The sequence below is a fragment of the Antechinus flavipes genome, chromosome 1 (assembly GCF_016432865.1).
Source record: "Antechinus flavipes isolate AdamAnt ecotype Samford, QLD, Australia chromosome 1, AdamAnt_v2, whole genome shotgun sequence".
NCBI classification, from domain to species: domain Eukaryota; kingdom Metazoa; phylum Chordata; class Mammalia; order Dasyuromorphia; family Dasyuridae; genus Antechinus; species Antechinus flavipes.
In genome coordinates, this window is record NC_067398.1 from 57,199,037 (window position 1) to 57,214,006 (window position 14,970).

At 50.9% G+C, this 14,970-nt stretch overlaps 1 protein-coding gene across 6 annotated transcripts in view; it reads right to left on the reverse strand.

The window, feature by feature from the left end:
* Positions 1-11,134: 11,134 nt before the first annotated feature.
* The window catches only part of TPRA1 (transmembrane protein adipocyte associated 1), a 27,899-nt gene continuing 24,063 nt past the window's right edge, over positions 11,135-14,970 (reverse strand). For all 6 annotated transcript variants that reach the window (XM_051983180.1, XM_051983172.1, XM_051983164.1 and 3 more), the window contains 5 exons: positions 13,937-14,047; positions 13,396-13,456; positions 12,952-13,054; positions 12,747-12,827; positions 11,135-12,073 (listed from right to left, as the gene is read on the reverse strand). In XM_051983180.1, coding sequence (XP_051839140.1) covers positions 11,833-12,073; positions 12,747-12,827; positions 12,952-13,054; positions 13,396-13,456; positions 13,937-14,047 — 597 coding nt within the window. In that variant the 3' untranslated portion in view covers positions 11,135-11,832. The remainder of the gene's footprint in view (positions 12,074-12,746; positions 12,828-12,951; positions 13,055-13,395; positions 13,457-13,936; positions 14,048-14,970) is intronic.

Here is a 14,970-nt window from a genome sequence, read left to right on the forward strand (position 1 = left end):
TTGGGTTGAGCCCAGAATCCCTATCCAAATGGTTTTGGATCTTATTTCTGATAGGAGAGGAAGATGCATTTATTTAGGCATTCCTGGCTTGATGAATGAATTCTATCTGGAGGATTGGCTTGGGTGATCTCTCAGAACCCTTCCAACTCTGAAAGTTTATGAGCTACAATTAAAACCTCTGATTAAAAAAATCAAAGTATCCTCTGATTAAAAAAAAAAAAAGTTTGATACACAGTCAAAACTCAATCCAATTAAGGATTAGGGTGAGGGATGGGAAGAGGATTGGCAGGATGGTTTATGGAAAGGGTTTGCAGTCAGTAGACTTGGATTCAACCCTGGGTCGGTTTCCTCTATGTGTGACCGTGAGCAGGCCGCAAACTCTCTAGCTCTCAAAATGAGGGCACTAGAGTCCATGAAGTCTAAATTTGAAGACAGGGTATAAGGGCAGGACCCTGGATCTAACTAAGGACTTTTTTTAGTATTTATAATCATAGGGATCTGAGAGGTCACTTTACTTCCCCAAATATCTTATCTGAAAAATTGAAATAATAATAATAATAGTGCTTGCACTATTTATCTGTGCATCATACTAAATACAGGACTGTTGTGAGGAAAGCATTTTGTAAGCCTTAGAGCCACATATGAATACAAAGAAGGACAATAGAGCATTGCTTCTGGAATCACATGATGTGAGTTCAAATCCCACCCGGGATCCTTGATATTCCCAGGCTTCAGTTTCTTCATCTTTAAATAAAGATTAGATGGCCTCTCTGAGTTACCTTCTGAAATAGCCCAGGCAATAAAATGCAAGACAGCCGCAATGAGGAAAGTTTTAGAATTTATTTGGTACCGAGCTCGGGTCGGAATTCTGATCGAATTCCGTCCTTACAGAACTAAAGACAGCCTTATAAGCATTTCTGTTCGGCTTGTTACATTTTAATCTGTGATCCCCACCTGGGCAGATATTTTAACATAGATAGATCCCTTTCGCCTGAGTACCACCCTCCCAGAACAGATACCCTTAAGGCCATTGTTGAGCCGGCCTTTTGAAATGCAAAAGAAATCCCCCAGTCTAGCTGAGCAAACTTTCTTCTGCTGGCCCGAGGCGGAAAGGAGGGATTTGTCCATTTCATCTTCCAGCTGCAGATTTTTGGTCTATTAGAAATGTGATCTTGGAGAAGTTGTTTAACTACTCCATTCATCAGTTTCATCATCTGAGGTCCTTCTAGCTGTAATGATCACACATCAGGAACTTCTCTCTGAGAATGGCCTTCAGAGCCAAAACTGGGAACCAAATTGGAAAAACCATGTTATTGGGTGATAGTCCATAATTCCTGGACCTCATTTGCTAAAAAAAACAATTTTCTTGCTCTATCTTATTAGCCATTAGATTTGGGTCTGAATACCTTTGTGCTTTGGGGTTCTCAAAAATTTTACCTTCCAAAGAATAAAAACAATGTCTTTCAAGAAATATTTGTTGAATGTGGTCTAGCTGTACCAGACCTAAAACTATGTCATAAAGCAGCAATCACCAAAATCATTTGATATTGGCTAAGAAATAGCGTAATTGATCAGTGGAATAGGTCAGGTTCACAAGATATATTCAATGAAAACCATTGAAGAAGACCCAATCTTCTAGGGTAAGAACTCACAGACAAAAATTGCTGGGAAAACTGGAAAACAATATGGCAGAAACTAGGCACTGACCAACACCCTAATACTATATATCAAGATAAAATAGAAATGAGTTCATGATCATGCATAGAGTGATATTATAAACAAATTAGGAAAACAAAGGATAGTCTACCAGAACTAGAGCACATTATGAAATGCAAAATGGACAATTTTGACTATATTACATTGAAAAGGTTTTGTATAAACAAAACTAATGCAGACAAAATTAGAAGGGAAACAGAAAATTGTTGGGGGGGGGGGGGAATTTTAAATCCAAGAGTTCTGATAAAGGCCTCATTTCTAAAATATAGAGAACTGATTCAAATTTATAAGAATACAAGCCATTCTCCAACTGATAAATGCTCAAAGGATATGAACAATTTTTAGATGAAGAAATTAAAGCCATGTCTAGTCATATACAAAATGCTCAGGGGCAGCTAGGTGGTGCAGTGGATAGAGTACCAGCCCTGAAGTCAGGAGGACCTGAGTTCACATCTGGTTTCAGACACTTAACACTTCTTAACTGTGTGACTCTACGCATCACTTAACCCCAAATGCCAAACAACAACAACAAAAAACACTCTACATCATTATTGATCAGAGGTAGCATTACACACCTGTCAGATTGGCTAAGATGATAGGAAAAGATAATGATGAATGTTGGAGAGGATGTGGGAAAACTAGGACACTGATACATTGTTGGTGGAGTTGCGAACGAATCCAACCATTTTGGAGAGCAATTTGGAATTATGCTCAAAAGGCTATCAAACTGCATACCTTTGATTCAGGCAGTGTCTCTACTGGGCCTGTTTCCCAAAGAGAAAATAAAAAAGGGACAAGGGGTCACCTGTGCAAAAATGTTTGTAGCAGCTCTTTTTGTAGTGGCAAGGAACCACTCAATAGTGGATGCCCATCAGTTGGAGAATGGCTGAATAAGTTATGGCATATGAATGTTATAGAATATTATTGTTTTTTAAGAACAATCAGCAGGATGATTTCAGAAAGGCCTGGAGAGACTAAGTGAACTGATGCTGAGAGAAGTGAGTAGAACCAGGAGATCATTGTTCAGGGCAACAGCAAGATTATACAATGATCAATTCTGATGGACAAGGCTTTTTGCAAGGTGGTAATTCAGACCAATTACATTGATCTGATGATAGAGAAAGCCATCTACATCCAGAGAGAGGACTGTGGGGACTGAATGTAGATCACAACATAGTATTTTTACACTTTTTTGTCATTGTTTGATTGTATTTTGTTTTCTCATTTTTTTTCCTTTTTGATCTTATTTTTCTTGTGCAGCATAAAAATTGTGGAAATATGTGTAGAAGAATTGCACATATTTAACATATATTGGATTACTTGCTGTCTAGGGGAGGGGAATGGGAGGAAGAGAGGGAGAAAAAAATTACACAAAAGTTTTGCAAGGGTGAACGTTGAAAAGTATCTGCATATATTATTGAAAATAAAAAGCTATTTTTTTTAAGTTTTTAAATAAAAGGAATATTTGCTAGCCCTGTCAATTGTTACTCCTTTGAGAGGTGGTAGTAGAGTGGATAGAATGCTGAGTCTGGAGTTGGCAAAACTTGAGTTTAAATCCAGCCTTAGTCACTTACTAGCTGTATGATCCTAGGCAAGTCATTTAAATTCTGACTGCTTTAGTCTTCTCATCTATAAAATTGGAGATAATAAGAACATCTACCTTGCAGCGTTGTTGTGACAAACAAATGAGATATTTGTTAAAAAAAAAAAAAAATGTTTAGTACATGGTAGGCTCTATAATTGTTTATTTCCCTTTCCTTTTTTCCCTTTTCACTTCTTTCCCATTCGAAATAGTAAACATCATCCACAGGCACAAAACATGTAAAATCCGTAAGATCTGATCTGTTTTTTTTGTTTTTTAAAAATCACATTTTCCTTTGAGTAATTCATGTTAAATTAGTATCGCCTAGAAGAGAAAGCTTTTAGCTTGCTTTAATGATTATGTGAGAACGCTTAGCAATATGTACGATAACTAAAGTCAGCAAACTTTTGTCCAAATGATTATTTTTGTCCAGTATGATATTGGATGAGTCTGTGGAGCAAATCAGTTACTTCATTTCCAAAATGAGAAGGCTGAATTAAATCATTTTGAAGGTCCCCTCCAGTCCTAAATTTTATGATCTTCCTCTTTAATCTCTCATGCTTCTATAAAATTAGGGGACTGAGTTGAATGATCCCTTTCAACTCTTTCTATGATAATTCTCTCTCTTCTCCCAAGGCACTTTCCTCAGCAACTTTCTCAAGATGGCACCACCTCTACCAGCTCCTCATCTGAAGCCCCATCCAGACCCCCATTAAGGAAACACTTTCGACAACCATTCTTATCCCACACCCAGATCAGTACATGACTCTCCAGACTATATCTCCTCACTTCCATATAGACATGCATACATCATTACATCATCATCATTATATAGCACCATTACATCATACACAATTACATCATCATTGCATCACACTGTTACATCATACATAATCACTGCATCATTACATCATACACTATTACATCATCATCATTACATCATACATACACATCATTACCTTTTATGTATTGTCATCCCTCATTAGACTATACACTCTTTGAAGATGGGGACTGTCTTTCTTTTGGTTATATCTGTATTCCCAGTGCTTAGTACAGTGCCTACCATTTTAAAAATCATTTTTCAGGCACGTCTGGCTCAGAGTGACCCCATTTGGGGTTTACATGGCAAAGATATTGGAGTAGTTTGCCATTTCCTTCTCTACTCATTTTACAGAGGAGAAAACTGAAGCAAACAAGGTAAATGATTTGCCCAGGATCACATAGCTTTCAAGTGTCTGAGGATGGATTTGAATTCAGTTCTCCCTGATTCCAGGTCCAGCACTCAGCACTGTGCCACCTGTCTGTCCCAGTACCTACCTACCATAGTTAAGTGCTGAAAAAATGATCAATTTAAGTGCACTTTATATTTGAGTTACACATACTATCAACTATATAGATATGTGTGTTTGTATGTATATATATATATGTGTGTGTGTGTATGTATATATATATATATGTTCCATCCCTTAAGTTTCTAAACTTCTTGAATCCATCTATTAAGTTTCTAAACTTCTTGAATCCATCTATTAAGTTTCTAAACTTCTTGAAGAAGCTTATGTCAGTTTCCATTCTTACAACTCTCCCCAGTGTCTCTCTCTTGGTACCTTGGACCTAGACCCTAAACAGGTGCTTAATGTTAATTGAATTAAATCACTAAATGACAGAATGTAAGATTCTGAGAGCAAAGAAAGTTTCCTGGTTTTTTTTTTTTTTTTTCTATTTCTATTCCCAATTCCTAGCCCAGGATCTAGTTCATATAACCACTTAATAAATGTTTGTTGATTGACTAAAGGGGGATTATGGGATTATAACTATAGAGCTAGAAGGGACTTCAACTACTCCAACCCCCTTTTTAAAAAGTTAAGAGATGGAAAGGTTCATTGACTGGTCAGGGAGGATTTGAATCCAGGACCTTTGACTCCAGGGACAGTCTGTTTTCTTCTGAATTCACCTGCTCACCTAAGAACCTATCTCCAGAAAACAAAGCCACATCCTGGGAGCACTGAGGTAGTGAAGGCAACGAGGACTTCCCTTACTTTCCCAAGGAGTCTTACAATCAGCTGAGCCACAGCAACCTAATCAGAATGAGCTCAGCCTCCCAAGGTGACTTCAAATACTCATTTAGATGTATGAGGTGTGGGGTGATGGTTAAAAATGCAGTCACATCGCCTCAACTCTAATTCACCTCATACAGTCATTCAAACTTGGCTAACAAGGAATTGCCTAGAGGAAGTACTTAAGGGACCTGCTTTAATAAATTAAGTTGGGGATCTGGAGGCACTTTCCGAGTTCTGGAATGGGTGGCTCCCCGGGGACAACTTATCTGGAGTCAAGGGGAGAATTAAGCATCTTCCTTCTCTTGGAATAGCAGCAGGGCTGCCTTTAATGGCAGGAGGAGGGTGAAGAAGGGTTCTGGGGTAGACAATTCTCAGGAAAAACGGTGAGCTCTCCTTTCCAGAGACGGCCCTGCTGGAGGCGGGGGCAGGGCTGTTTCCTCCCAAGAAGAAACTCAATGTTTTCTATTCCAAATCAGATTTCTTCTTCCACAGAAAGCAATACTGCTTCCAGTCATGTGGAACTTATTTTTTATCCAAGGGACTATATCAGCTTATAACTAGATCCTGATAGGAACCTGGGTTTAAAACATTATTCACAGCAGGCTATTTGATCCTTATTTGTTGAATGCGCTCAACTGAATCGCCATCTCCAAACAATACCAGAAATAAAATGCCGGGCACGCTTCATCAGCCGGCGAGCTCATCTTGATTTGCAGAGACAATTACATCCCTCTCCAACTCACAAACGTTCTTGCACAATCTCTCAATATTTCTTTCCATCTCCTCTCCCTCCAGAGTGGTCTTGTGGGAAGTGTGTCGGTTAAGAGGCAGCAGATCTGGATTCATCCTCGTTCTGCCGTTGCTTGCAAGTCTTTGGGGGCCTTGGGTTGTTCATCTGCAAAATGGGAACATTCCCAGCTTCCCACCCACCTTGGTGGGATATCATAAGGCTCAAACAGGATAGGATGCTTGGCAATCCACTTTGGAAAGTCAAGTGTGTACCATAAGAAGATAGTTTAACTGTGGCCTAGAGTCTGTGGATCTCAGACCACTTTTTCTTTACATAATTTTCTCAGTAGGATCAGTACAACCATCTTTCCCCGCCCTCCCATGCCCTGAGGCAATTGCAGGTCACACAGCTAGGAAGTGATTGATATCTACGGTCAAATTTGAACTCAGGTCCTCCTGACTTCAGGGCTGATGTCTATCCACTTCGCCACCTGGCTGCCCCAACCGACCATCTCTTAAAGGGCACATTTAGACATGATGGAACGCTTAATATTTATTGTCTCGGTTACTGTGCTAGATGGGGATGTTAACATATAAAAGCCGATATAGTCCCTGCCCTCAAGGGACTTGGGCTCTAAAGAGGAAAATGTAACAGACAGAATGACCAGGGAAAGGATCTTTGTAGTTAATCCACACACACACACCAATAGGGGGATTTGTGAGCTTGAATTGGAAAAAAATATTACTTCTCTAATTTCCCTAACCCCTCAATGAAATTAACGTTTCCTTCAATTATTTTAAAATATTCTTGTAAGAAGGGACCTTCACCAAAGTGCCAGCAGGGTCCGTGAGCCATACGAGAAAAGAATGAGTCCCTGATGCAGTTACAGGGACTCCTGCCCTCCTTTACCGGAACACTGATAAACTGATTGGATGAAAATTTCCTGAATAATCCAGAAGAGGGGCCAGGATGCTGTGGCCAGGCCAGGCCCTGCTGGTTCCAGCCCGAGCCGGGAACTTGCTCATCCTCTCTCCGGGCCGCTCTGAGCTCCCTCCAGCTCCGGCATTGGGTGAGGTTCTGCAAGGGCTGACTTTCGCTGAAAGCAATGAAGCTTGGTCACTCCAGGTAGAAGCCACTTCTGCGAAGTCCCCTTCCTCCATCTCACTGCTCCATGTTGCCCCGGCTTTACCAGTGCAGTGAAAGCCCAGGAGGTCTGGGGAAATGGGGAAGGAGGAAAGTCCCTCCTATGAAGTCCAGACACAGACTATCAGCTTCTGATACTCTTTTCAGAGGACCAGAGGTCAGATCCCACCTACCAAGTCCATTTCCTCATCTATACAATGAGGGGCTTGGGCTTTACGGTCCCTGGGTTCCACCGGCTCTGCGCCTATGATCCTGGGGTCTCGGCTTCAACTCTTAGGCATGAAGAGTTCTCAGTCTGGGGCAGTGGGATAGAGCATCGGCCCTGTAGTCAGGAGGACCCGAGTTCAAATCTGGCCTGAGCCACTGCCCAGCCGTGTGACCCTGGGCAAGTCACCTAACCCCAATTGTCTCAGAGGAAAAAAAAAGTGGTCCTCAGTCTGGCTAAATTCTCCTCCCTTCCCTTTCTGATCCCTCGACAAACCAGTTGGACACTATACGGTGCCGCCGTTCCGAAGTCCAGTCTTGGATGGACTTTATTTCTTCTCAGGTGCCTCGGAACAAAGCTGGAGAAAATCACTCAGCTGTGTTGATTGGATCCACTGCAAGTTTACGTTAAATAATCTCCACTGGGCACTCACACAGCCCAGCCATCCTCCGCCTCCCTAATTAACTCGCTATCCCACTCCCCCGGTGGCTCTCGCAGACCTTTTCTTCCTCCCCGTGCCTCCGCGCTCCCCCTTTTCCACCCTCAAAGTTAATAACCTTGCCTCATTCCGCACATGAGGCCACTTTCCTGAGCGCTCCCATCATTCAAACGCCTCCTGCCTCTCCCCCCTCCTCGCCTTGGCAAGACCAAGCCCTCTACGCTCCCAGGAGCCCGCGGCCAATGGAACCGTCCCTCCTACTCTCACTAATGGCCAGTCCCTCCCTTCCACTTCTGCCCGGTCTCTCCCAGCTTCCCAAGCCCTTCCAGCTTCCCAAGCCCTTCCCCGACCTGCCCGGGGCTCCTTCCCTTCTGGGAGTAACACCTCAAAGGGCGTCCACAGGGAGACTTTCGCTCTCTTAATTCTGCCGCCGGCCCCTTCCTTCAGCCGAAACTGCTCCCCCGAGTCAGCCAGGATCCCTTACTTGCTCATTCGGCCGGCGGCTCCTCTCCTGCTCTCTCTGCGGCCTCGGACGGGCCGTCAGCCTCTTCCTCCCCCCTCCCCACACTACCTCCCTCCCCCCCGCGCTGGGTCTGCCCGGTGCAGGACCCGCTCCCCTTCCTCGGACACTGTCACCCACCACTGGCGGGTCCGCGGGGCTCCGGCCGGGCCCTCTTCTCCCTCCCCACCAGGACAGCCCACTCCCCCAGAAATCGGCAGGCCCCAAACGGACGGAAACCATACATCAACAGGATGTTGTGGGGGTTTTACTCTGTTAAAACACTTTCCAATTAGATTTTAATCTGGTTCAGCGGCACTTGGGAGTGTTGCTTAGGGCCTCGTGGCAGCCTGACACCTCGGCTCCAATTCACTGAGTGATCTCATCAGCTCCCAGGGTTTCAATTACCATTATGCAAATGATGCTCACTTCTCGGGTCTGGCGGCGGTCCTTAACTCTCCCCCCACGTGTCGCCTCTCCAACCCTTTTAGACATCCTCCCCCAGATTCTTGTGCCTTAAACTGTGTGTGTGTGTGTGTGTGTGTGTGCGTGTGTGTGTGTTGGGGGCTTTACCCAGTGCTTAGCCCAGCTCCTGGTACAACGTAGCCATTTAAAAGGCTAGGTGACTGGTTATTGTTCCACCTTAGGGGGAAAAAATGCAATTGTGGGCTGGAAGAAATCACTTCAACCGAGGAGTTTTCCAGCTGAAGGAACCCAGGCCCGGAGGGGGCAAGTGCTTTCCCTGAGGTCACATATCATAAGTGGTTTTGGAGCTGGGATCCAAAGCAGGCACCAACTCCAACTAGAACCCGCTGACTCTGGGGGTCTGCAGACCGGACTGCCGCCCTCCAGCCAGCTGCCCGCTTTGGGGATGGATCTGGAGGGGGGCCCGTGGCCAGACCAGGCCGTTGCACCTCCGGCTCCCCAGCAGACTGCCGCAGGATGAGCCTGAGGTCCATCAGGGGTCTCGGAGACCCCTCTCTCCAAGCTGCAGAGAAACCCTCCTCTGGGCACCTATGCACCCTCCAGGCCTCAGGCTCACACCATGAAGCTTCCTTTGCTTGTCCATGAACTCCTCAGCTCCCTGGAGAGGCCTGGCCCGCCATCACAGGGGCCAGCCCTGCCACCTTCCCTCCTGTGCTCTTCTCTGACTGTACCGGGCTTCCTCCGCAGAGCCCAGCGGGGCACACAGCCAAAGTGCCTGGGCGAGGACTCCTGGCAAGGCCCCGTTGTGTGCCCAGACACCAAGCTCAGCCCCAGGGACGGCAGAGACTGGGCCTGCCCCCACTTCCCTCTGGCCCATTTCTCATCTGTAAAATGGTGCATTGGTCTCTTCCAGACTGGACGGTCCAAGAGCAGACTCGGGTCTCGCTGCTCTCCCTTCTGGTCCCCCCACCCCTGGTACCCACTGGCTCTCTTTTAGCAAGGTCAGGAAGGCCTGCTGGCTGTTGAGGAGAGAGGGTCTTCCTGTAGGGGGCAGTTCCTTTCTCCATCCCTGCCCTTGCCCCTGGAGAGGGGGGTCCATTAGGACCCTGGCATCCCATGGGCCCCATGTTTCAGAGATATGCGCTCACCTTCATGTAATTACAGTGAGAGTGAAGGGAGTCTTCAGAGGGGAGTCCAGCCCCTTCAATCTAAGGTCTATGGGAGCCAATGATCTCCCTGAATCACCGCTGAGCCCCCAGATGCATCCAGGTACAGAAGCGGAACCAGGAAGGGCAGGTTCTGAGCCCCCGAAGGGTCTCTTCCCCAGCTACCAGCAGGGACCGACAGCCAGATCAATCCCGGCTTCTTCCTGCTCTGAGGTGGCAGGAGGACGGGGCACGGGCAATGGAGTAAGGGAGCCACCGGCCGGATCCCGCCCCAGGTACTCAAAGCTGGCAAGTCCCTAATGCTTGGTGCTTCCGTTTCTTCTGTAAAATGGGCACAAGGACAGCACTTGCCTCCCAAGGCTCTCTGGAAAGACGAGCCCTTCTTCTCGAAGACCCCAGAGCTGGACTTTCCCACTCGGGGCCTCCCAGGCCCCAAGCCCTTGCTGACCAGAAGCTGTTTCTGACAAAATGCCATCATTCAAAGACTTTTTTCCCCTTATTCTTAATTCTTCTTTTAAAAACAAAGGAAGAACAGCAAAATGTGCACAACTTAGAGATCCTTCCTCCCACATGATGGGGCAACAGTGAGGGAAGAAGACCTGGGGAGGAGGCCCATGGGGATGGAGCTTCCTTGGGGAGATGGTCCCCAGGCTGAAGCTGAGCTGCCACCTCCATGCCTGGGGAGGAAAGACGGAGACGGGTCTGTGGGCCTCGGTCTCTTAACCAGGGCTGGCGGGGAGGGCACAGGGAGGTGGGAAGCTAGCTCCTGCCCTGCCCGCCCTTCAGAGGGCACAGCCAGCCTGGCGCCCTCCTCGCCTGACCTCAGCACAAGCCAGGAGACGGCCCGCGCCCCCCAAGTCAGGCTCAACCCTCAGGCCAAACCAGGCTCTCCCAAGCAGCTCTTCTCTCACCCGGGGCCCAGGCGTCCCCTGGGCACCGTGCGAAGGGCAGAGCAGGGGAGGGGGGAGGCCCACGCAGGGCTTGAAGGCCAGGACACAGGCCCCACTACCACACTCACACACACACACACACTCACACTCATACTCACACACACACACTCACACTCACACACACACACACTCACACTCACACTCACACACACACACTCACACTCACACACACTCACACTCACACTCACACACACACACACTCACACTCACACACACACTCACACACACACACACTCACACACACACACACACTCACACTCACACTCACACACTCACTCTCTCTCTCTCCCTCCCACGACTCCTCTGGGTCCTGCTTCTCTCAAAGGAGAGAAGAGACCAAGAAGCTCCTCCCGACACAGCCCCCGGCCCGGCCCGCGCTGTCTGGCTCTCCGGGAGGCTCAGGGCCCTGGGTTTAGCAGCATGGGGAGACTTGTCCCAAAGAGGGTCCAGCTCAGGCTCAGACATACAAGCGGCCGCCACCTCGGCCCAGTCCCAGAAGGCTCGAGCTCCGGGGGCGAAGAGCTCTCTCCCAGACGGCCCCCACTCCCAGCGGGCCTTTTTCTCCTCTTCATCTGGCCAGCTCTGTCCTAGCTTGCTCCGGGCCTCTGCCCCCTCCTTCGGGGCTGCTGTACCCGGGGCTGCCCTCTCCCAGTCTCCTAGCCCCGGCCGTCAGCCTGTTCTTTCCCTCCGGCTTCCTCTCCTCCCCCAAAGCAAAGGCTTCCCGAGCCCCGGAGACATTACACTTGGGGCCTGCGCCCCCGGCCCCGCCCCTGCCTCCGGCCTCTCCCAGGGCCCCCAGCCGCTTTGGCCAAGGCAGGGAGGGGTGACAGCCCTGGGGCGAGGCTGCTCTCGGGGAGGAAGAAGCCGGGGAGCCCAGAGCCGCCCTCTCTGGAGGGGAGAGAGAAGGCCGGGAGAGGCCTCAGGCGTTGATGGCCTTCCAGCGCTCGCTGTCGGTGCTGTTGATGCTGCCCACGTGGCAGGGCATGGAGGCCACGTCGTCCAGGTAGGCGGCCGTGTCGATCTGCGTGTTGGAGTAGGAGCCCACGGGCACATCCAGGCCCTCCCGGCGGGCCACGGCGTACGGGTGGGGCAGGTGCACGTCGGGCTCCTCTGCCTCGTCCACTTGGCATTTGTACGAGAACAGGATCTTGGGCTCGGCCCTGAAAGCAGGAAGGCACAAGGGGAAGGTTGGGGGCAGGCGTCCTCCCAGCCGCTCCCACCCGCCAAAGCCGCCCCAGAGACAGTGCTTGGAATGAGTGGGAGGGGAACAAGGCCCCCCAAACACACACCCCTCCCCCAAACACACACCCCCAAACACACACCCCTCCCCCAAACACACACCCCCAAACACACACCCCTCCCCCAAACACACCCCTCCCCCAAACACACACCCCCAAACACACACCCCTCCCCCAAACACACACCCCTCTCCCAAATATACCCCCCAATATACCCCCGCCGAAAACACACCCCCCAATATACAGATAGACACAAATACAGATCTATACATCACACCCCCCCAACACACACTGAGATGTACCACACAGAGATGTCTACATGCCCAGAGGTACATGCACAGGAGGCGCGTGCACGCGCTCTCACACACACACACACACACACACACACACACACACACACACACACACACACACACACTCACACACACACACTCGTCTCTTTCAAGATGAAGACCCTGCCTTTCCCACATGTGGCCACTGGGTGGCAGCCACATCCCCTGGATAAAGACCCTCCGGCTGGGCTTTGGGGCTCGGGGAGCTTCTGGGTTGAGACCCTCACCCTCTCTGCAGGGGTCTTGGGGGCAGGATCACTCACCCAAAGAAGCCCTTGAGGAAGGCCACATAGATGAGGGGGGCAAAGAAGCTGAAGTAGAGGAAGGTGGTCACGTCCACACAGCTGGAAGGGGAGAGAGAGCAGGAGTGAGGCTCATGGCCTCGGCTGCCCCCCAGCCCCTCTCGGACTCTCCCAATGGCTGTTCCCATCGCGCTCGCCCCCAGCCTCCGTCACCCCTGCCTCCTACCAGAGGCCCTCGATGATGTCCACGCAGAGCAGGGCACTGCCCAGGCCTTGGACCAGGTTCAGCAGGGCCAAGATCCCAGCATATATATAGAAGCTCCTCCGGGCTGCGGAGAGGGAGCACGGAGACAGTAAAAGTCTGCCCTGCCCACCCCCCACCCCCCACCCCCCCCGGAAGGCTGCGGGGAGAGCCTTAACCCCCCGCCAGGGGTCCTGCCCTGTGGACTGAGTAAAGTGGAGCCGAGGCCATCACAGCAGGGCGGGCTCCTGTCCCCTAGGGTGTCCCGGAAAGTGAAGAGAGCTCGTGGGCGGCTTCTGAGTCCCACCAGGTGTGACCCTCCCCCTCCCCCCCAGGAGGCGAGCCAGTGCCCCCTCCGCACCTTGGGATTCCCACCACGTGCCCCAGTGACCCCCCTTCCCCTTCCCTCGCACCCCCCTGCCTGCTCACATGGCAGCGAGATCCGATCTTTCAGGGGCGTCTTGGGGAGAATGACCACCAGAGAGTAAACCTGAGGGCACAAGCACAGCGGGGAGTGAGAGCGGGAAGCACAGGAGTTGTGGTCACCCCGGAGCAGAGGGTGCCGGCCCGGCCCTGCCGGCTGATCCCGGAGCAGAGAGAGCCGGCCCGGCCCTGCCGGCCCGCCCCGGAGCAGAGAGAGCTGAGAGCCGGCCCAGGCCCTGCCGGCCCGCCCCGGAGCAGAGGGAGCCAGCCCGGCCCTGCCGGCCCGCCCCGGAGCAGAGGGAGCCAGCCCGGCCCTGCCGGCCCGCCCCAGAGCAGAGGGAGCCAGCCCGGCCCTGCCGGCCGTGGGACGCCTCTAAGTTACTGATTTCTGAGCCTGTGTCCCGCACCCAGAAAGGAGGGGCAGCACTGTCTGCCTCAGCTCCACCTCAGGATTTCTGTGAGCAAGGGAAAGAGCGAGCGAGCGGCAGATGGGAGGGGGTCTCGCTCAGCCCCCCGGGGCGCCCACCCTCACCTCGGCCAGACTCACCAGGAAGAAGAAGCAGGAGCTGGCCAGCCAGAAGTGGCGGCCACCGTGCCCATAGATATTGAAGTCATCGGCGGAGAGGTGGGAATCCGGGTACAGGATCTCCAGGGTCCCCTGGGGGGCAAGAGCAGAGGGGGCTCACTCCGGCCTGTTCCTCCCTGTGCAAAGGCCTCCACCCCCGGGGCTCTCGGGCACACCCAGCCAGACCCCCGAGCTGAAGGGCCGAGCCCGGCCACGGCCTGCAGCTGCCCCAGGGAGAAGGCCCCCATCATTCCCTGTCTACGGTGCGGAAGGCGGGCCAAGCCCTTGCTATCACACCCGACAGGAGGCGCCGGGAAGTTTGGCCAAGGAGACCCTACTTCAAGGGGGTGCGTGCGTGTGCATGTGTGTGCGCATGTGTGTGTGTGCGTGCGTGTGTGTGTGGAGGCGTGTACGTGCATACAGGCGCACGCGTGTGGGCCTGGGCTGCCCAACCAGAGCCAGCGCTTTCTGCGTCCCCGGTACTTTCTTTTCTCGCCACAGCGCACCAGCCGCACGGGCACACGGGCCTTGCCCCTACTAAGGTGGGCGGTCTCCCCTCCGAGCCTTCTCTGGAGCTCCAGGGCAGCCTGTGACGGCCCAAAGCAAAGTCTGGGGGACAGACGCCCGCACCAGAGACTCTGGGTTTCATAAGGGCTTCACCGCCCGCCAACCCCCTTTCCTTGACCGGAATAACTGGTCACGGATTTCTTGCACTTCTCCCCCTCAGAGACATAGGAGCCGTGGGCCTGGGTCTCTGGCACTGATTTATTCCCCCGGACCCCAATAACTGCTTCCCTTCCTCTGGAACTTGGTTTCTCCTTCTGTGAAACGAGGGGGCGGGACTGACTGCTGAGGTCTCGTATGGGGAGGGGGGTCATGGTTGTGGGAGTTCTCTTGGCTCTGCCTTTCTTTTCAAAATAAGGGAACAGAAGGGGTAACAACAGCGTCTGTCAGACACCAAAATCTGCCCCCAAAGCCTGAACAAATATTTTTGTTCCTTGTGGCTACAGACAGTG